The sequence below is a fragment of the Aquarana catesbeiana genome, linkage group LG04 (genome assembly GCF_042186555.1).
Source record: "Aquarana catesbeiana isolate 2022-GZ linkage group LG04, ASM4218655v1, whole genome shotgun sequence".
Taxonomy (NCBI): Eukaryota; Metazoa; Chordata; class Amphibia; order Anura; family Ranidae; genus Aquarana; species Aquarana catesbeiana.
This window is the reverse complement of record NC_133327.1, coordinates 677,640,003-677,661,211: the sequence shown is the minus strand read 5'-3', so window position 1 is coordinate 677,661,211 and position 21,209 is coordinate 677,640,003. Positions and strand designations below refer to the sequence as shown.

General features: G+C 47.8%; 1 protein-coding gene across 1 annotated transcript in view; it reads right to left on the bottom strand.

The window, feature by feature from the left end:
• LOC141141027 (exportin-5-like) overlaps positions 1–21,209 on the bottom strand; it is an 85,647-nt gene that overhangs the window by 27,940 nt on the left and 36,498 nt on the right. The window contains 6 exon segments of the mRNA XM_073628687.1: positions 3,456–3,637; positions 5,304–5,403; positions 5,487–5,683; positions 5,940–6,035; positions 20,088–20,123; positions 20,625–20,780. Coding sequence (XP_073484788.1) covers positions 3,456–3,637; positions 5,304–5,403; positions 5,487–5,683; positions 5,940–6,035; positions 20,088–20,123; positions 20,625–20,780 — 767 coding nt within the window.

Genomic DNA, 21,209 nt, shown 5'->3' with positions numbered 1-21,209 from the left:
CTTAAGTAATAAGTGATACAGAAAAGGTCTTACATTTAAACATTTATTAAACAAAATAAATACACAAAAAACAGGTAACCAAAACTTCTGGATGAAAAAAAAAAATGGGCTAGCTTTACGGTTTTATTTTTTTTATAATTCATTAGTGCATTTTTTCCAAAAAAATTGAAACTGAAAGACCGCTGCGCAAATGCCGTGTGACATAAAATATTGCAACAACTGCTATTTTATTCCCTAGGGTCTCTGCTTAAAAAATATGTATGTTTGGGGGTTCTAAGTGATTTTCTAGCAGAAAATACAGGATTTTTACTTGTAAGCATTAAGTGTCAGAAAAGATTTAGTCTTTAAATGGTTTAAACTGAGAACTCCTACACATGGAGTTCAGTCCATTGATAAGTATAAACATTGTATCTCTTTTTGGTTCTTTTCTCAGACTTGGCAGGCTGCCCAGAGAGGAGAAACAAGTTGCTCCATGGAAGACTTCAGGCAACTTGAATTGACTTCCAATAGGCCATTTTCACACTGAGGCGTTTTACAGGCTCTATTGCGCTAAAAATAGCACCTGCAAACTGCCGCTGCTTTGTCTACATTGTGAAACCCCCCGAAGGCTTTCACATTGGAGCGGTGCACTGGCAGGACGGTAAAAAAGTCCTGCTAGCAGCATCTTTGGAGCGGTGAAGGAGTGGTGTGTATACTGCTCCTGCCCATTGAAATCAATGGGACACCACGGCAATACCGCCGGCAAAGCGCCTCTGCAGAGGCCCTTTGCGGTGGTTTTTAACCCTTTCTCGGCCACTAGCAGGTGGTAAAACCGCCCCGCTAGCGGCCGAATACCGACAGTAAAGTGCGCTAACAATAGCGGCGTTTTACCGCCGGCGCTTCCCCAGTGTGAAAGGGGCCTTACAGAAGTCATTTGCAAGTCGCGCTGAAGTTTTAAATCGGCCTTTTTTTATCAGCACAATCGGCCAATGCACTTTAATTAAAAAATGCAAAATATCGGCCGATATATCGGTGGACCTCTAGTCTCATCACTGTAAAATATGGCAACTGGCGATGAATAATACTGAAGGCCCCCCTACGACGAGGAATGGGGGGAAATACTAGAGTTCTGTAAAAAAGTGTCCCCTAAATTATCAGACAGGCTTACACACCTCTACATCCTTCACAGGTCATATATTACCCCCTCACGCCTCTCAAAATACAAACCGGGCATTGGCTCAGCTTGTCCTAGGCGTGGCGACTCTGACACTTTTACCACCTGATATGGTCCTGCCCTCCCCTTCAGCAATACTGGACACAAATCGTAAAATTCCTTCATGATCGCATGGGCTCCCCCCTGTCACTCTGCCCACGCCAATGTTTACTCAGCCTCCTCTCCATTCCAGAGGAAGAGAAATACTTCACCACCTTTCTACAAGAAACCCTTTTCACGGCCCGTATGCAGATAGCCCAACTCTGGCTCAGAGCCACCTCCCCTACTATCCAGCAATGGAAAAGGGCAGTAAACATCACCGTTCCATATAAAAAGGTTCTATACCTCCACCGTGGTTGCCCAGGCAAATACAATAAAATCTGGGACAGATGGGCAGATGACTCCGCCACCTGTGAAGATTAGGAGGAGCTTCCTTTCCCTGCACTGGGCTTGGACCATACTAATTTGTCCCCAACCTTTCATTCCCCTCGGACAGTTGGATACACTGACTATACTAAACTACGCCGACTCCGTTCCCCGCCATCTCTGCACGGTGAGTTGTCACGCACAACTTCTACTTGTTGTAAACTTGAATTGCTATGGTTATAAGCAAATGACAATGACTGGGGTTATCTCAGCTGTAGATGTGATTTATCAGACATCTTAATCCTCTGTCAGGTACCTGTTGCACCCTATATAATGTATGTAAACTCCATATTGAATATTATGCTCAATAAACTTTATTTCTGAATTTAAAAAAAATTGTATTTTATGTTCCTAGAACACCTGATTGTGCGCTCCCTGCATGTTGGACCTCTGTATGTGGTCAGGCTGTGTCTCACACATGTAATATCGCCACACTCAGGAGGAGAAGCAGAATGTATTTTGGGGTGTAATTTATGGTATGCATATGCTGTGTGTGAGAAATAACCTGACAATTTTGTGAAAAAAAAAAAAACAATCTTCATTTTGCAAAGAAACGTGGGGGAAAAAAAATTACAACTACAAAAAAACTCACCATGCCTCTTACTAAATACCTTGGAATGTTTACTTTCCAAAAAGGGGTCATTTTGGGGGGGATATTTGTCCTGGCTTGTGTCTCAAGAAATGAGATTAGTACATCAGGTGTGATTTTGTGAATTTTCTATGATCGGCACCATAGCTTGTAGACTAACTTTCACGACCAAATAATATACAGTAGTACCTTGGATTATGAGAATAATTTGTTCCAGAAGCATGCTTGTAATCCAAAGCACTCATTCACCAAAGGTAGTTTCCTCATAGGAATCAATGGAAACTCAGATAATTCGTTCGTGTCACTGCTAGTGTATGCAGTACCGCATGTGGCCAGAGGTGAGGGGCGCCGGAGACACTCGGAAACGCTCAAAAAACACTTGGGAACTGAGAGTTTCCGAGGGTCTCCCGCGTCCGAGTCTGAGTCACTGGCGTCCCCCCGCATCTCTGGCCACATGCGGTGCTGCACACCCCAGAGGCTTAAATCCTGCTCGTCTTGCGAGATAACAACTTGAGTCAACTTGAACGAGATCGCAAATTGAGTCAGGATTTAAATAAAATTTTTTTTAAAAAAACAGCTTGTATTGCGAAACGCTCGTAAACCGCGTTACTTGCAATCCAAAGTATTACTGTACACTGATTTGTATTATTTTTACCAAAGATATGTAGCAGTGGAACTTTTGGCCAAAATTTATGAAGAAAAATTACTAATTTGCTAAATTTTATAACAAACAAAAAAATGCATTTTTCATTAGAAAATTTTTGGTCTTTCTTCATTTATAATGCAAAAAATAAAAAAGCCAGCAGTGATTAAATACCACCGAAAGAAAGCTCTATTTGTGTGGAAAAAATGGACAAACATTTCATATGGGTACAGTGTTGCATGACTGAGTAAATGTCATTCAAAATGTAAGCACCAAAAGCTGAAAATTGGTCTGGTTAGGAAGGGGGTTTGAGTGCCCAGTGGGCAAGTGGTTAAAGGACCTGTTAACCCAATTAAGGCTTCTTTTTGTACTCTCTGTTGCACCCTCTTTGTAAGCAAACTTCATTTTGCCTTTTAAGTCAGGACCCTGGTTCTCACATTCATTGCTAAAGCACTTGGTGAGACAGTTTTGGCTATAGTTTGTCATTAAAATGTGCAAACTCCAGGTTGCCATCCTTATCCCCACTTCATTACCATAGAACAAGCATGCTAGGAGGACGTCTCTGGCTGTGTATACAGCATGGAAGAATGGGAGCAGACTCTTACCGCACCAAGGAGAAGATGCTGTCCAGAAGTTTGAGCACTTGCTCGCTGCAGGGGTTGCGGTAAATGGGGTTTCCATCCGAAGTGAAACCAACAACAAATCCGCCAGCTTTTGCTGCCTCTAGGTCACTGGGCCATCGGGCTCTTCGCAGCACCCCTTTCACCGTATACAAGCACAAATTCAGCTGTCAACACAAAATACGCACACAGATAGCAGATGTGAGATTAGCACCGGTGGACACACACACACACACACACACACACACACACACACACACACATTATCAAGTTTATGAGTGCTGAGTCATCATAAGCCCATCATTCTGAGCAGGAATCAGAGAGATGTCAGTGCAGAGGTGGATAACAAGGATGGAGGGGACAAGGGCATGGTGCACAGAATCCAGAGGTGGAAAGGGAGGGCGGCGCCTACCATGGATTGAGGAAATATACTGCAAAGGAAAAGCTGATTTTTATACTTGTATGCAATTCAAAAGCATGTATTAGAGTCATTTTTGGGGACAAGATAATACTCCATGCCAAGGTGGGCACCAATACAGGGTCCAAAGGTTGAAGCTGTAAGTGCAGGAAGACCCGGGCGGGGCGGAAGATTGGGCAGTGCTGCAGTCCTATATGCCGTATCTGTGATGCTGGGGCCTGTATACGCTTGTCCTGGGATTCTGGGGCCTGTATACGCTTGTCCTGGGATTCTGGGGCCTGTATACGCTTGTCCTGGGATTCTGGGGCCTGTATACGCTTGTCCTGGGATTCTGGGGCCTGTATACGCTTGTCCTGGGATTCTGGGGCCTGTATACGCTTGTCCTGGGATTCTGGGGCCTGTATACTCTGTCCTGGGATTCTGGGGCCTGTATACTCTGTCCTGGGATTCTGGGGCCGTATACTCTGTCCTGGGATTCTGGGGTCGTATACTCCTGACACTATGGGTGGAAGCAAGTGGAATACAGGGGAGGGAGTGGGTGGATTCTATAAGGGATGGGGTCTAGTGCGCGACCCCCCCAGCCTAAAACTTCACCAGCCGCCCCTGCTGTGCAGTATAATGAAGATGAGCTGCAACTAGTTTGGGGTGCTTTTTGTGGACAAAAAAAAAAAAAATATATATATCTATTTTGAAAAGGGTCCCCCACCTGTTTATTACATATGCTAGTATGCGCCACATACTAGAACATTATGACACACTTACCTGCACAACAACCCTCCAGTGCAGCACTGTCATCGCTCCCCCGGCACGTCCATCTTCACCCGGTCGCAAACAACCATTTGAATGGGTGGCCCTGCAATGACATCAGTCCTGCACTCTGCATTAAACAGCATACTGTGTGCCCTGAATGCAGGGTGTCACTGCGCATGCGTGGCTGACGTCATCGGCTATTGCTTATGTGAATATCTTAGAAACATGCACGTTTAGGAGATATTCATTGTACCTACAGGTAAGCGTGACTGTAAGCCTACCTGAAGGTACAAGTTCTAAAAGAGTTTACTACCGCTTGGAGAGGTTTTCGGCCAATAGCAAGCAGACAGCAGGCACTCACCTGAGAGGGAGCAAAAGTGGGCAGTAGGCGCTAACCTGCCAGAAGGTACTCATCTGGGACATAGCGGACACTAGCCTGGAAGCAGGTCATAGTGGGCATCAACCTGCCAGCATGTCAGTGGAAATTAACCTGATAGTGGGTCATAGTAGTCCGTGGGTATCAACCTGGCAGCATGTCACAATAGACACTGGGCATTAACCTGATAGTGGGTCATAGTAATGAGTGGGCATCAACCTGGAAGCATGTCACAAAGGACACTGGGCATTAACATGGCAACGGGTCATAGCAAACAGAGGGCACTCACCTGAGAGCGGTTGGCCTGGCAAGGACTCTCCCCTTCTTCCAGTCCTTTCAGGATTTCAGCTCCCACATAAGAAATGAATTCATCTGGGGAGGAGATGGCTCTGTGAGGACAGAATTTTAAATAATTAGGATCTTCCACCAGATATTATAAAGAACATTGTTTTTGTACACAGAATTCTCTCACCTTTGCATTTCCTGGGATGACCAGACAGAGGTGGCCAGACTCAGCAGCTGCGCCAAAAAGTCTTGCTGCTTCTCGTAGCTGTTGAAGTGGTTGCTGATCATCACCTGGGCTTCCAGCATGTAATATTTCTCCATCTGAGGGACATGCTCATCCCTCATTAGGAGCATGGCCTGTGAGCTCAGGAGGTTAAAGTGAGGCTGAAGGATGACAATACAGGAAGTTAGCAGAAAATGTCTTGAGCCCATGGCGTGCCACATCCAGAAATGGGCCACTAGGGGTTCCATCATATGATAAACCATGATACATCCCCATGCCACCCCTCTCCACATAGCCACAGACTTATCAGAGCTAGCCTGCTAAATGGGTTCTTGTCACGTGCCAATACAGGTACATGGCTTACAAAGCAGCGCCAATCACCCCCATATCCAGTTCACATGAACCACACCAACTTACCAGAACCAGTTCTGGAGTATCGTGGCAAATCTTGATAATGGAAGTGCAGGCATGGTGGTGGAATCGGAAGCACTGTACTGAGCGGGTTTGGGGGTCCTAGGGGGCAAGGAGAGTTAAATGGACTACATGAGGAGATTACAGAGACAAGATTACTTCAATGTAATGGGATTGACCCTTATAATCAAACATTTGATATTTTCTATATTGCCCTCTTGCAGCCCTCAAGCCCCCGAAATGCTTCTGTTAAAAATAACTTAAAGTGGTTGTAAGCCTCAGACATGAAATATGAACAAAGCATATCCTTCTATAGCCATTGGTTGGCGCTGCTGTCAATCACAGACAGTAAGCCAATGAGAAGATGGGGCGGGGCCAAGTCGAGGCTCTGTATCTGAATGGACATGCAGAGCGAGCCTCCTGGGGTTCCCCCCCACAGCAAGCTGTTGGCCGGCGGGAGACCCGAGAGGAGGAGTACCTAGGATGCTCTGTGCAAAATCAATACACAGAGCAGGTAAGTATAACAAAAACTTGCCTTTAATGTCGCTTTAACCCTGCCAGGATTCACCAAAGCTTCTGAGATTATGCCAAACCAGGACTAATAAATAACAAATGAAAACTGAATTTTTTTTTAAAAACGTCACCTTGGACCTAGAACGTAATCCACGCGCCGGGCTAGGGAGTGTGCCACCCACCCCCCCCCCCCACCCCCGACAGTTCCTTACCCTTGGCTTCATCAACCCCGCACGGCCTGCCTCAGTCTCTCCACGTGGACCAACCGCCATCTTGACGGGACACTCTCGGAGCGGCTCCACTGATCCCGCAGGTGAGTCCCTCTCCAACCCCCTCCCCTACGAAGGGCCCTGCTCTGGACTCCCTCTCCCGGTGGGGCACTCCGCCGACGTTCCCCCCCACCACCCCCCTTCCCAATCTGGTCTCGCACAATCACTGCCGCGGTTGTGGCCTACCTTTCCTCCTCTCCAGGTCCTATCTGCTGCCCCGGGCTCTCCAAAGCCCCAGAGACCACCCAGTGACACCAGCTCTGCAGGCCTCACAGCAGACCACCCGCCGCCTTCACCTTCCCTTGGTGCCTCACAGGCACCCCACCTGCTCCCAGCACAGCTTACCCAAGAGCAGAGGGACTGGTTTGAACCTCGGACCTCTCCCTCACAGGTTAAGGCCCATCATCAGCCTCTACCCCAAATACCATTCATCCTCACCGCTGATGAAATGGTCTCCTGGCGAGAACAACTCCACCCTCTACCCACCAAGGAAGATTTTAAGCTCCTAATCTCAGAGGTTAAAGAGGCCTGCCGCAGTGAGCGCAAAACGCTGCAAGCAGACTTTCACCACCTGGCTACTCAGGTGGAGGACCTGGAAGAAGACCTCCAAACTACTAAGCTTGCCATCCACCGTGTTCAGTCTCAGACAGACGATCGCTTTATGCTCCGTGACATGCAACGCCATCTAGAGGACCTCGACAATCGCAACCGCCGCAACAATATCAGGGTTCGGGGCCTCCAGGAATCCAATGGCCCGGAGGATCTGAGAATGATCCTCCAGACGATTTTCAACAACCTACTGGGAGCCCCAGCCTCTACGCATATGGAAATGGATAGGGCCCACAGAGCCTTGAAGCCCAAAGATCAAGCATCCAAACCCAGAGATGTCATCTGCAGAGTGCACACGTTCACTTTAAAAGAGGACATCATGCGCAAAGCACGGGTGATTAAACAGATTATTGTCGATGGCACGCCAGTTCAACAATTTCCTGACCTATCCTGGATTACCCTCCAAAAGCGCAGACTGCTTCAACCGCTCCTCCACTCTCTGCAGGACAGCAACATCACCTACCGTTGGGGCTTCCCCTTTAGCCTGACGGCCACATAATGGAAAGACAGCAACCCTTCAGGTTCCCGAGGATATCCACTTCTTTTGTGAGACATTGAACATATCCATCCCAGACCTACTAGGTTGGGACATCATCCCCCCACCCCCTCCTCCTCTTCCAACCACAGGCTGGCAGAGGGTCCCTCTAAAGAAGAGGGGGCGGACCTCTGATTCCCCATGCAAGAATCCCAAGCACCAACCAGCCTGAGGAACTATCATGGCTGACGATGCCCTTTTAGCTTTTAACAGCCAACAGACCGAACTGTGGGAGAACGCTTTGCCCTTTACATTTGAACTAAAGTTGAAATTTCAGTTGCAGTTCTTAATGGTCAACATGTTTTCCCCTCCATGTTGTGGTTCTTCTCCCGCGGGGGCGAGACCTCGCCTCCCCCCCCCCCCGCGAGCGGCTGTTTTCTGGGGTTCCTGCCGCGGCCTGGCCCAGGTGATCACCCCCTGGTTGTCCACGCCGGACACGGGATCGCCCCCCTAGACTGTGGCATTTAGCCCACAAAGTTACAACTTATATATGTCCGTTTTGCACTTGACTAGTATTGTCCCCCAACCAGTTAACCTCTAACCAGTTTTTCTTTTTAGCAGGTCCTAGAGTTTAAATAGCAGTTGGCACTTGGTGTCTGACACTAACCCCCCTTAGTTTGTATTGTGATTTGACGTTCCTTATTTGATGTTTTTTTACCCCTAGACGCCCTTTCTGGACGATGGGGATAATACGGAACAGTTGGCCTTGAATTTTTTGTTCTAAGATATATGCGTTTTATTTCTCCTCGTTTCTCTTCTCTTTTCCCTTCCCTCCATGGCTCGTCATTCCTGGGTCCTTGACTCCACACACACGTGATGAATTTCACCTGTGGCACCGAGAACTACCTCTCCAGGCTCCTGGGCTAGATAAGTATGATGCGCCTCAACACATACCTACACAATATTACCCATTCACACCACGGCCCTCTCATGATACAGATTTACACACATAATGTTAATGACCTTAACTCAAATTTCAGACGACAGCTGGCATTGAGGAGCTTCAGAGATTCAGGGGCAGAGGTAATATTTGTCCAAGAAACACACTTTGACAGAAGAGGCTCCCTGGTGTTAGCGTCTAGATTCTTCCCCACAGGGTACTTAGCATCTGGCATTAAAAAGAAAGCAGGGGTAGCTATTTTGATCAAAAAGGGGCTCCCCAGTCACACCCATATCCTCCTACTCGGACCCCCTCAGGGGCGGTTCCTGATCCTCAGAGGCAAATGGCAACAATCTGACGTGACCTTTTGTAACATCTATGCCCCGAATGCGAAACAGATATCCTTTGTAACCAAGGTGTACAACCATCTATTCTGCACTAACCACACCTTCTTAGTTGTGGGAGGGGACTTCAACCTCCCATTCTCCCTGGTATGGGACAGGACCTCACAATACGAAAACCACCCCTTCCCGCCTCTCTAGACAATCCCAACAGTCTCGTCAGGTGACCCGCAAATTTGCCTTGTTTGATGCATGGCGGGTAGCCCACCCGACCGTCAATATTCCCATTACTCTCACCCATTCCGCACGCATGCGCGCCTAGACTATTTCTGTATAAAGGCTCCCGCCCTGCAGGAGCTTGCTACAATAGACGTCTTACCTATGTCATGGTCGGACCACGCCCCGATACTTCTAAAGCTTAGACTAGATACCTCTAAGGTTAAACGATGCCACTGGCGACTTAATGACTTTCTCCTGACAGACGACACAGCCAGGATGAACTTAGAAACTGCCCTAAAACTGTACTTTATTGAAAATAGTGCCCCAGAGATTTCCACGGGAATCCTCTGGGAGGCACATAAGACGGTAATACGCGGACACTGTATAGCCATCTCGACTGCTTGGAAAAAAAGAATACTAAACAAATGAGACAGCAGACTGTACACAGACTCCGAGATCTAGAATCGAGACTTGCATCTTCATCTTCCATCCGTCTCCTCAGAGAAATCATACGCCTACAGGTGGTCCTTAAGAGCACAGATATAGGTAGGGTCGAAAAAGCCCTTCAAAAATTACGCCAGCTTTATTACAATAAGGGCAACAAAGCCCATACTCTTCTGGCCCGCAAACTCCGGGAGCAGACCCACATATCAGCCCCTCAGGCCCTACGGGGACCCTCCATTACCACCCTTATTGTATAGCCCAATTACTCCGCGACTACTTCTCGGACCTCTACAACAACCCCTCCATACCGCACATCCCAACCCCAGGCAGCGTTACAGACCATGTTCGAACCTACCTGACGAAAAGCGGACTAGCCACCCTTCCAGCGGAAACCGTCAGGGCCTGGGGCCTTACCTTTTGGTGGGGGTTTCAGAGTCTCAGAAATCTCCTCCTCGGTTATCGGGGAGTTGAGGCACTGTAACGTTTCCGTTACACAGATACCCAGCAGAAGAGGGATCGGTCTGTAGAGGATAATCATTTTCCCAATAGAATTAATATCGGTCAATATATTTTTCCAAAAGTCCTCCACTTCAGAGCATGACCAGACCACATGGAAAAAGTCAGCATTATCAGAGCCGCATCTAGCGCATCTTGCCGACCTATCAGGGTAGATTCTAGCTAATCGTAGTGGAGAGTAGTATGCACGATGGATAAACTTCAATTGCATGAATCTATCTCTAGCCGAGATTGTAAGGGGTAAAAATTGCTTTATTCCCTCTTCCCAGTCCTCATCCGTCAGTTCTGGGACATCCCTCCGCCAGAACTCGCATAGCTGGGAGACTCTGGAGGTGTCAAGGGACGCAAATATATTGTAGAGTGTGGACGTTTTCCCTGTATCTGGGGATTTAAGCGAAACCTCCACTGATGACCCCTCCAGAGTCAGCGGGCCAGGGAATTGGGACCTCAAGGCATGGCGCACCTGAAGGAACCTAAAAAACATGGAGTTTGGTAGCTCCCTATCTCTTTTCAAGGCATCAAAGGTAATTAATTGTCCCTGAGATACTATATTGCCAAGGGTCGGGACCCCATATCTAGCTCACGCGATCGGATCGGGGATGGAGCGAAAATGAGGCAAACGAGGGTTGCCCCACAGGGGGGTTGCTGGGGACCAATCTCTGGCCACCATGAGCTGTTTTTGAACTGTATCCCATACCTTAAGGGTCCTTCTCATGGGGATTGGACCTAGGGCCTCTATACACCAGATTCCCCAGCTCCGCATATGAACCAATCAGTGCTGCCTCTGTAGTACAAGCGGGATTGGTCGGGTCCTCTGAGAACCACCATTTCACCGTTACTAAGACCGCCGCCCAGTAATATTTCAGGAAGCAGGGCAAGGCAAGTCCCCCCAATACCCCCGGTAGTTGCAAAGTTGATCTAGCTATTCTAGGGGCCTTCCCCTTCCAAATAAATGAGGTAATGATACTATCCAGGTGTTTTAAAGAAAGTTATCGGTATTGAGACCGGGGTTTGTCGGAACAAATAAGTAAATTTGGGTAGCACCGACATTTTAAATTAAATTAACTTGACCAACTGCCGTTAGGGGTAAAGACTTCCAGGTGGTGCATCTTTGGGATAGATGACTGACCACTGGGTTTAGGTTGAGTTTTATAAAATTTTTTAAATCACGATGGATTTCTACCCCCAAATATTTAAACTGGGGAACCCTACGGAGCTGGCCGTCCAGCTGCAAGGGGACGGATCTAGAGTGAAGAGGGAATAGGACCGACTTTCCCCAGTTTATACAAATGCCAGAGAATTTTCCGAGATAAAGACCGGACCGAACCCGAATCTGTGGAGGACCTCCCAAAGATAGCCCCACTCCACAGAGTCGCAGGCCTTCTCTGCATCCAGAGAGGCCACAATTTCGTCCTCATCATCCTCCCTCCCCGAGGCCAGGACCGCATACAGCCTGCGGATGTTTATATCCGCGCCCTTACCTGGCATAAAACCTGACTGATCTTCATGAATAAGGGTGAGTATTACTTCGTTTAGGCGCTTGGCGAGAATTTTGGTCAGTATTTTCGCATCCAAATTAAGCAGGGATATGGGTCGATATGAGGGGCACAATTGGGGATCCTTCCCTGCTTTAGGTATAACCACTATAATGGCTTGTGCGATGGACAGTGGGAGCTCCCCATTCTACAAGGTATCCGCAAGCATTGCATGCATCCTACTAGCTACCTCCCCCATATACTGTTTGTAGAATTCGGGAGGGAGACCATCCACACCTGGGGTCTTTCCCGTCTGCATGGAGCTCACTGCTCACTGAACCTCTTCCAGAGTTATTGGGGCCTCCAGGGCCTCCCTCGCCACGGGTTTAAGGACTGGGAACGTTACCCTGTCTAGAAAGTTTGAGAGCTCTTCAGGGGAGTATTGTGTTCTAGAGGAGTATAAAGTCGAGTAGTAGTCAGCAAAGCAAGCATTAATATTTACTGGGTCAGATACTAGAGTCCCATCACTTTTTTGGATGCGGGCTATGGTGGAGATCGGAGACTGCTCCTTGGCCAGCCAGGCGAGAAGCTTGCCCTTTTTATCCCCTTGCTCTAATATTCTCTGTGTTTGCGCTAGTTGGCGTTTATTCGCTTTGGCCACTCTAAGCAACATTACCTCCCTATAGGCTACCCTCATGTCTTGTGCTATAATAGGGTTAGAAGAGTAAATCGAGCCTCCAGGTCTCGCGCCCTAGCTTCCGCGTCCTCCAATAACAACTTATCATTTCTTTGTTCCTTGGCTATGGATGACATATAACAACCTCTGATGTAAGCTTTAAAGGTGTCCCATACAGTCCCTGGCGTGGAAGAGCCGGCATTAGATAACCAAAACTGCTTAATCTCCTTGACCATCTCAATTTCTATAGTAGGATGTTCAATCCAAAATCTAGACAGTCGCCATATTCTATCCGCTTGTGGGGTGATAGTTTGCAGCATTTACAGCAGCGGGGAATGGTCAGATATTCCCTTCGGAAGCATCTCAATACCTAAGATTTTGGGGAGCATGGGTAAACTGGCATACAGAAGGTCAATACGGGACAGTGTATTATAGGAGGAAGAATGGCAGGTGTACATGCGGTCGGATGGATGTTTCCAACGCCAAACATCCTCCAATCCCAGGGCCTGAGACCAACCAGATAGCGCCGAGTCAGTGGCAAGGTCTGGGGACAACTTATCTAGAGAAGGATTCGGGGGGATGTTAAAATCCCCCGTGATAATCACATTATCCGTGGGGAACTGAGCAATCAAAGTAATTATTTTCTGTAAAAGGGATATATTAGCTGGAGGTGGCAGATACACACCCACCAGAACCATGGTTATCGTGTCTATGACAGCGTGTATCAGTACATACCTGCCATCTGGGTCTATAAGAATATCAAGGAGTTCAAAGTTGAGCGACCTGTGGATCCATATGCTGAACCCTGGCATATCTAGTGTGCGTGGCATGATGATGATGTCCCACCCACGGCCTCTTCAGACCTAATATTCTACCTCCCACTAAATGTGTCTCCTGGAGAATGCAGATATGAGGCGTATATTTTTTAAGGTAATCGAAAACTAGAGAGCGCTTGATTTTGTGATTGAGCCCTCTGACGTTCCATGACAAGATTCTTATCGGGGCCATATCACAGAAGAGCTGATAAAATCAACGAAGAAGCATATACCACTAGGCCCCAAGTGTGACCGACCCCTACTCAACCCTCCACCCACCATAGGGCTCGCAAGGAACCCGCAGGAAAGGAGTAGATTGGGAGACCTCAGTATAACCCAGTCTATTGTTAGTGTAAAACCGTCTGCATTGAGATACATTCCAGTATGTAAGTGAAAAGAAAAAAAAACCCACCACCGTAACCGGACAGCACAAACCAAAAAAAAACAAAAAACAGAATTTCCCTCCCATCCCACACCCCATTAACTGAACTTTGAGGTGTTTGAGTACCCAAAACAAACATAAATCAACTCAAACATAGGAGAATCTCCTAGGGGGGCAGTGTGTATCAATTAACAAGCCTAGGACCTGATCTCCCTACTGGAGTTCAGGGGCTCCGCTGCACACACTACCTGCAGGCCATTGCTAATATAAAAATTATTATTTGAAAATAGGGGGGGACAGAACCACCCCTCAGCCATTAAAAGCTACTTACACTTAGATTGCTCTAAGGGTTCAAACTTAGTTACACAGCAACTATCTTAACCTGTAGGAATGAAACAGGGTTAGTCAGCAGATATTAAACTTTTATATTTATAATCAAGACCAAAGCAAGAGAGAAGGCATTCCACTCTCATCTTCTTCCCCCGGTCATCAGCTCTATAGGCGGAGCACAGTTCCAAGAAGGTTATTAGTGGCACTTATAGTCCCGGTTCACTGACAGCAGGGGTGTGAAAAAGGGTAAACTTCAGCCCGCAACAACCCACCATCCTTCACCTCCCTCCCACCTCAGGAGTATGAGTCAATATCCAGGGAAGTCATGGGGGGGAGATTGTAACCTCGGAGAGTTAGGCATCGCAGGGCGACCAAAAGACAGTGTGTCTTCCCCAATCCCTGATCACAGACCTACTCAGCAGAATAGTGTGCCAAATGCCACAATTATATCTATCAGTTTAGGAATATCACAACAAAAATCTTGTCACCAGGAATTTACAGTAAGCCGCCATCACTAGTTATTCGGTTGCAGAGAATGAGCGGGTTGTAAAGATAGAGAACTGTGTTTTTTACCGCCAGACAGTACGAGTGAAGTAAAGGGGGTATTTGTGCTGTTCTCCACTGGAGAAATCAATGGTTGCGTGGCAAGGACTCAAGCCACCTGGACGCATCCTCCGGGGAAATAAAGAATTTTGTAGTCTCACCGTCCACCACTCTAAGCCGCGCAGGGAATAGCATGTTGTATTTGAGCCCCCTGGTGCGCATTTGGGTCTTGACTTGGTCGAATGTCCTGCGTTGCCTCTGCGTTTCAACCGAGTAGTCAGGGAACAGCATGATCTTTGTATTTTCGGATCTCAGTTCCCCCACTTTTCTGGCTTCTTTGAGGATTAAGTCCCGATCTCTAAAGTTGAGCATGCGGAAAATAAAGGTACGTGGCGGTGCTCCAGGCGGGCCTCGAACCGATGGCATTCTGTGGGCGCGTTCCACCGCAAAGTGGGTAGAGAACTGTGCCTGAGGAAGGAGGGTGCGCAGTAGTTGCTCTGTGTAGGCCTCCGGATCTTGTCCCCCTGGAAGACCCACCAGGCGCAGGTTGTTTCTACGATTTCTATTCTCCTGGTCCTCAGCACGGGATTCCAGCATTTTCATTTTGACTTGCAGTATACGAAGAGAGGCACCGTGCTCCCGAATCGTATCTACAGTGTCCCCCACTCTACGTTCAGCTTCTGTCAGCCTATCTCTGTATTTGTCCATGTCTCGTCTTATAAGGCCCATTTCAGATTGCATCTGTTCTATTTTTGTAGTAAGGGTAGTCTGGCAGCCTGTGATTGCCTGCATTAGTGCTTGGAATTGGTCCGTTCCTAGCTGAGACGACTCTGCACATGGTTCTGTATGCTTCGTCTGGGACGCCATATTGGAACGCGTCACTGCACGTGTGTCTCGGGTCGGCAATGATGGTGTTTGGGGGGGCTGCAGTTTCCTCTGTGCACCGGAGTATCTTCCTCGCATACCCGGACTCAGTCCCAGCTTATCAGCTAGGGCAGTGTATTAATATGTCCCAGGGGACCGGATAGTGATGGCTATGAAGCGTGGAGCGCCTGTCTCTCACTACCTCAGGACGTTCCACGTGTGCACCGCCGTCAGCGGCGTTTATAATGCCAGTCACCGTTATCTCTGTACCGCAGGGTGGCTCACGTAGTTAGCTGGTCACAACTGCAGTATGGCAGGGCAGGCAGGTTGTCATATAAGGCCCTCAAAGGCAGATTCTGGAGCCCGTCTCGCAGAGGGGTTTGTAAAGCTTGGAGCGGCTGTCCCTTGCTGTCTATCAGGGCGCTCCACGTGAATAGTCAGGAGCGGCTCCCGCAGGGCCAGGTGCCACCAAATCTGTGCACCAGGGTGTCTTACGCACGTGTCCGGTCCCAGGCTTAATACAGCAAGACAGGCAGGGTGACTGTAGAGCCCTTAGAAGCGGGGGATGGAGCCTGTGAGATGTGGAGCTCCCGTCCCCCACAGGAGGCTGTGAAGTGTGGAGCGCCTGTCCCCCACTGCTCACCGGGACGCTCCATGTGGACACAGCCGGCAGCGGTTACAGAGTCCGATGTCGCTTCCCTCAGAAGAATCTGTGATGTGTGGAGCGCCTGTCCCGCACCGCTCACCAGAACGTTCCACTCGGATACAGCCAGTGGCGGTTACAGAGTCTGACGCCGCTCTCGGAGCCGCCATCCCCCAGAGGATACTGTGATGCTTGGAGAGCCTGTCCCTCACCACTCACCGGGATGCTCCACGCGGACACAGCCGGCGGCGGCCACAGAATCCGATGCCGCTCTCTCTGTGTCACAAAGTTTCAGTAATGTGGCCGAGCACTGTCGGAGTATCGTGAGCCAGGAAGGGTGACTGTAGGTCCCTTAAACATGAATACTTGGGCATGTCAGGTGCGGAGCTCCCTTCCCTCACGTCCTACTAGATCGCCATCTTGACCACGCCCCCCCATGACTTCGTACTTGGTGGCAATCACAGAGGTCAGGCGTTTCTTGTAGATGGCCACCAGGTTTGCAGACATCTCAGGAGGGATTTTGTCCCCCTCCTCTTTGCAGATCTTCTCCAAGTCATTAAAGGGGTTGTAAAGGTTCACGTTGTTTCACCTTAATGCATCCTATGCATTAAGGAGAAAAAACATCCGACAATGCCGCCCCCCTCCCGTTTTACTTACCTGACCCCTCGAAAGTCCTGCGCTCGCTCCCGACATCCTCTTCGCCGCTCAGCCTGGCCGTTGATTGGCTAGAGTGGATGGATTGAAAGCAGCGCAGCCATTGGCTCGCTCTGCTGTCAATCACATCCAATGATGCGGCCCGCCAAGGGGCGGGCCTGATGATACAGTCGGCGGCTGTTTCATGGGAGCGCGCCCGCAAGAACTAAACACCATGCGAGAGAGCTTGCATGAAGGTGTTTAGTTCTTGCGGGGAGGAGCGGAGACAGCCACCGAGGGACCCCAGAACAACAGGTTCAGGGCCACACTGTGCAAAACGAGCTGCACATTGGAAGTATAACATGTTTTTTTTTTTTTTTAAATAACAAATACCTTTGCAACCCCTTTAAGGTTTTGATGCTGATGTTTGGTAACGCGAACCTTCAGCTCCCTCCACATATTTTCTATGGGATTAAGGTCTGGAGGCTGGCTAGTCCACTCCAGGACCTTAATGTGCTTCTTGAGCTACTCCTTTGTTGCCTTGGCCGTGTGTTTTGGATCATTGTCATGCTGGAATACCCATCCACAACCCATTTTCAATGCCCTGGCTGAGAGAAGGAGGTCCTCACCCAAGATTTGATGATACATGGTCCCGTCCATCTTCCCTTTGATGCGGTGAAGTTGTCCTGTCCCCTTAGCAGAAAAATACTCCCAAAGCATAATGTTTCCACCTCCATGTTTGACGGTGGGGATGGTGTTCTTGGGATCATAGGCAGCATTCCTCCTCCTCCAAACACTCAGAGTTGAGGCCAAAAAGCTTGATTTGGGTCTCATCTGACCACAACATTTTCACCCAGTTCTCCTCTGAATTATTCAGATGTTCACTAGCAAACTTCAGTCCGGCCTGTACATGTGATTTCTTGAGCAGGGGGACTTTGCGGGCGCTGAATGATTTCAGTGCTTCGTGGCGTAGTGTGCTACCAATTGTTTTCTTGGTGACTATGGTCCCAGCTGCCTTGAGCTCATCGGACAAGATTCTCCCATGTAGTTCTGGGCTTATTAATCACCATTCTCATGATCATTGAAACTCCACAAGTGAGATCTTGCATGGAACCCCAGACCGAGGGAGATTGACAGATATTTTGTGTTTCTTCCATTTGCGACTAATTGCAACAACTGTCATTCTCTCACCAAGCTGATTGACGATGGTCTTGTAGACCCATTCCAGCCTTGTGTAGGTCTACAATTTAGTCCCTGACATCCTTGGACCGCTCTTTAGTCTTGGCCATGGTGGAAAGATTGGAATCTGATTGATTGATTGTTTCTGTGGCCAGGTGTCTTTTATACAGGTAACAAGCTGAGAAAAAAAGCACTCCCTTTATAAGAGAGTACTCCTAATCTCAGCTCGTTACCTCTATAGAAGACACCCGGGAGCCAGAAATCTTGCTAACCGATAGGAGATAAAATACTTGTTTCACTTATTAAAATGCAAATCAATTTATAACTTTTTTGAAATGCGTTTTTCTGGATATTTTTTTTGTTGTTCTGTCTCTCGCTGTTAAAATAAACCTACCATTAAAATTATAGACTGATCATTTCTTTGTCAGCGGGCAAACATACAAAATCAGCAGGGGATCAAATACTATCTACGTTACCTTGTGGGAATATTTACCAGTCATAGTCAGTCTGAATAATAACAAATCTCTATGCAGTTTTTAATGAGCTGAAATGTCCACAATGACCCAGGTAGCCTGAAACCACGAGAGATTTGCCTAGGGTTTCAGTCTCTCAACCACTTCGCGCCCGCGCTATAGCCGAAAGACAGCTTACAGAGCGGCGCTCAATTGCCGGGAGGACGTCCCTGGACATCGTCCCGTTTACATTCCCTCTGCACGCCGCCGCGGGCATGCGGCAGGGGAAATCTGTGTTGGCCGTGTCCCTCGGACACAGTCAATCACAGATCGTGCTAAATTGCCAATCACAGCTGCCATTTAGCACTCGGAGTGTCCAATGAGAGATGATCTCATATGTAAACATATGAGATCATCTCATCGTCGGCTCTCCCTCCTCACACAGAGACAGCGTGTGAGGAGGGAGAGCTTCCGCGCTGCAGTGGTGAGTGAAAAAAAAATCACTTACACTAACACAACACAGTGCCATCTGTCCCCAGTGCCACCTATCAGTGCCATCTGTCCCCATCGCCACCTGTGTCCATCACCACCTATCAGTGTCACCTGCCCCCGCTGCCACCTGTCAGTGTCACGTGCCACCTGTCATCAGTGCCACGTATCAGTGCCACCTGTCATCAGTGCCACGTATCAGTGCCATCTGTCATCAGCGCCACATCAGTGTCACATGCCATCAGTGCCACGTATCAGTGCCATCTGTCATCAGTGTAACGTGTCATTGTCCTGGTGCTCCAGGGCCTTCAAAAGCGTAATAGGTAGTCAACAAGTTAGATGTGTAATTTATGCTCCTAGAACACCTGATTGTTCTCCTAGCATGTTGGGCCTCTCTATGTGGCCAGGCTATAAAAAAGTCCCACACATGTGGTATCGTAATACTCAGGAGTAGCAGAATGTATTTTGGGGTGTCATTTGTGGTATATACATGCCATGTGAGAGAAATAACCTATTACAATGACCATTTTGTAGGGGAAAAAAAAAGAAACTTAATTTTGCAAAGAATTGTGGGAAAAAAATGACATCAAAAACCTCACCATGCATCTTACTAAATACCTTGGTATGTCTACTTTCAAAAAAGGGGTCATTTGGGGGTATTTGTACTTTCCTGGCTTGTTAGGGTCGCAAGAAATTAGATAGGCCGTCAGTACATCAGGTGTGATCAATTTTTTATGATTTGCACCACAGCTTGTGGACTCTATAACTTTCACAAAGACCAAATAATATCCACTAATTTAGGTTTTTTTTACCAAAGATATGTAGCAGTATAAATTGTGGCCAAAATTTATGAAGAAAAATTAATAATTTGCAAAATTTTGTCAAAGAAACAAAGAAAAATTAGTTTTTTTTCAAAATTTTCGGTCTTTTTTCATTTATAGCGCAAGAAAAAAAAAACCCCAGAGGTGATCAAATACAACCAAAAGAAAGCTCTATTTGTATGAAACAAAGGACAAAAAACTCATTTGGGTACAGTATTACATGACCGAGTAATTATTATTCAAAGTGTGAGAGCGCTGAAAGCTGAAAATTGGTCTGGTCAGGAGGGGATTTAAGTGCCAAGTTGTCAAGTGGTTAAGGGAGTAGCAGTATTTTTATAGCAAATAATAATAATAATAATATCTGGCAATGCAGACAGGATCCTAATGTTTCTCGTGAAGTTTGAATTTTAATAAGAGATCCATAAATCTGACCCATAAAAAAAAAATATGACCTGTTCATTTCTATCTGCAGACTGTATATAACATCAGAGCACAATATAAATCAGAATTTTAAAATGATTATTACCTTATTATTCGGCTGAAAGGTGACGGCAGAGAAAAGCTGTGAACATGAGAGAGGACAGGGTTAATCACAAGAATTTTAAAAAGAAATCCTTCCATTGATGAAGTTTAATCTGCTTATATGGGTGTGTATTATGAATACAGAGGATGCGGGTGAATGATATTACTTTGTAGCACAGAAGCAAAGTGCCATATAAACTTCCAGCTAGTCTGACTCTAGAGAGCTCCACCTTCTGCCTGCACCTGGGAAATATGAAATGCACACACATTTTAAAAGAAACCTGACATAAGAAAAACAGATTGCGAAAATGCAATTTGCCTGGCTGTCATATTAATACAACAGCTTCAATCACTTGAGTCTGAAAAAGGAATACAGATAAAGAGTTAGAACTTTATCCCAGCTTATATTTGCTGCACTCTGGTTCCAGGACTATGCAGCCAGGCAAACAGCATTGTGAAAATTAGCCAGGGCCTGGGGGGGGGGGAGATGAATCGCAGTTCAGAAAAGGTGGGGAGAGTCATATGACAAGAATGCACTCACCTTGGTCAGAATGCTAGGCATGAGACTGTTCATATAGCGCACGAAGGGGAAGAGTGCGGAGAGGTTGGTGAGGAGGCAGGTCAGGATCAGAAGGTCCTTGGTCTCATAGCTGAGCACAATTTGGAGAAGCTCCACACCCTGAGTGACAAGCAGATCCTGGGAGAAAAGAGGGAACAGAGGATAGAAAACCAAAAGAAAGTCAGAGCTTCAGCTTTTTCTGCTATTTACCTCCCCAGCCTCAGGGTCAGATTTCCTGGTGCACCCAATCCTAAGGGTCAGAATCACTGGTGCACCCAATCCCGAAGGGCCGGCATTGCCCGCTCACCCAATCCCAAAGGGCCGGCATTGCCCGCGCACCCAAGCCCAAAGGGGCAGCATTGCCCGCGCACCCAAGCCCAAAGGGGCAGCATTGCCCGCGCACCCAAGCCCGAAGGGGCAGCATTGCCCGCGCACCCAAGCCCGAAGGGGCAGCATTGCCCGCGCACCCAAGCCCGAAGGGGCAGCATTGCCCGCGCACCCAAACCCGAAGGGGCAGCATTGCCCGCGCACCCAAACCCGAAGGGGCAGCATTGCCCGCGCACCCAA